General features: G+C 40.8%; 1 protein-coding gene across 1 annotated transcript in view; it reads right to left on the minus strand.

Annotated features, from left to right (window-relative positions):
* The window catches only part of FAM45A (family with sequence similarity 45, member A), a gene marked incomplete at its 5' end in the record, with an annotated part of 6,940 nt that extends 5,674 nt beyond the window's left edge, over positions 1-1,266 (minus strand). Inside the window, one exon of the mRNA XM_009573577.1 lies at positions 1,070-1,266. Coding sequence (XP_009571872.1) covers positions 1,070-1,266 — 197 coding nt within the window. The remainder of the gene's footprint in view (positions 1-1,069) is intronic.
* Between the last annotated feature and the right edge of the window lie 326 nt (positions 1,267-1,592).

Below are 1,592 nucleotides of genomic sequence, written 5' to 3' on the forward strand. Positions count from 1 at the left end.
TCCATTGAGGCAGCTCTAGTACATACTATCTTTTGCTTCATCTACTCTGTAAGAGTTGCTTTCCTTTAATCTCATGAAATTATTTTAAAAGAGAGAAAGGCATTTTTCTTCCCCACAGCAGGTAGGAAACTTCCAGAATTTGTTGCCACAGGAGGCTGTGGAGGCAGACAGCATTAACATATTTAGAAAGAGACCGGAAAAAAATTCACAGATAGCAGGCCCACAAACAGAAATAGTCTTTAACTTCCTTAATCGAATGATTGTGGGCTGGGACAGTATCAGGCTGAAAGTCTGCAGACAATGACCAGGCTCACGTGTCCTCCTTGAATAGCATCTCCCACCAACACTGTCAGAGACAGCACTGGGACACTTTTTTTTTTTTTTTTTTAAACACCTTTAAGGTTCATAAGAGACGTAAGCTTGGAGTGAGGAAACGCAAGCAACATTCTGCTGTGGGCATGCAAAGTTACCACATTATCTTTCTGCTTAACGATACCGCATGAAATATGAAAACTGAATAAACTTAACAGACAATTTAGTGATCTTCATAACAGGGAAAGTACAGAAGATAGAAGCATATTTGCAGTCTTCCAGTTATCAAAAAAATGCAGCGGAAAGGAAAGTACCTATAAAACTCAACCCTCTGGGGAAAAAAAAAAGCATCAAGTTCTAAACGAAGATGATTTTGGACACTATGAAAGACCCTTTGTAGAGCTTTTTTGACCAAAAAAAAACCCAAAAAGAGAGAAAAAAATCGCTGAACTTGAAATGCAAAGTAACTAGAAATAACAGCATGAAATAGCATTTCCATTTTAATAGAGAGACTCTAAATTGGGTAATGAGTATCTCAATCCCTCTGCAATTCCATCCAATATATGTCTTGGTGAAAAAAAAAAACGTGGACTGGTTAGACGGCTGGGTAAGTGCTGCACCCGTGAGCACACAAAACCTCGAATCCCTTCCCTTCCTCACAGCATACAATGGGAAAACACTGCTTAAACTGCCAGAGGAAGCTCTGCAGAAGCGTTCCCTGCACTCTACCGAAAGTGGAAAGCCGGCCAAGTCCTACCTTTTTCAAGGCTGGAGAATCTTGAACTTCCACAGTTGTGATGTAAAACCACGACCTTTTATACTGGCCAAATACAAACGTATGAAGCAATTTATTTTCATCTGTAAGGCAGCACTTTCGCAGCAACAGACTCCTCAGTTCAGCTGTTACGGATGGATAACACCAAACCCACAAAGCATCTCCGTTGGTGTCTTTTTCTATGGTGGAAAGATGTTCACTGTGAGAATGCCAAACAGCAGCAAGGAAGTAAATCGATGGGTTAATCAGGTTTGTTTCCTGGAATCAGATTAAAATTCCACCTTACCCTGACCCTAGACATCCAGTTCTGCCACTACAGTTTAAGCCGCAGGGCAGCACTTGTGCTACGGGTTTTTATTTTTCAAATGTTAATAAATATCCGCTCTTGACCTGCTTCACGAGGTCAAAAAAGCACCAGGAGTTTGACTACACATTCGTATGAGCAAGATATTGACCAACAAGCACCCAGACCAGCTTATTTACCATTTTCCCTGCTTTTCCTGTT

The sequence above is a fragment of the Fulmarus glacialis genome, unplaced genomic scaffold (assembly GCF_000690835.1).
Source record: "Fulmarus glacialis isolate BGI_N327 unplaced genomic scaffold, ASM69083v1 scaffold7850, whole genome shotgun sequence".
Classification (NCBI taxonomy): Eukaryota; Metazoa; Chordata; class Aves; order Procellariiformes; family Procellariidae; genus Fulmarus; species Fulmarus glacialis.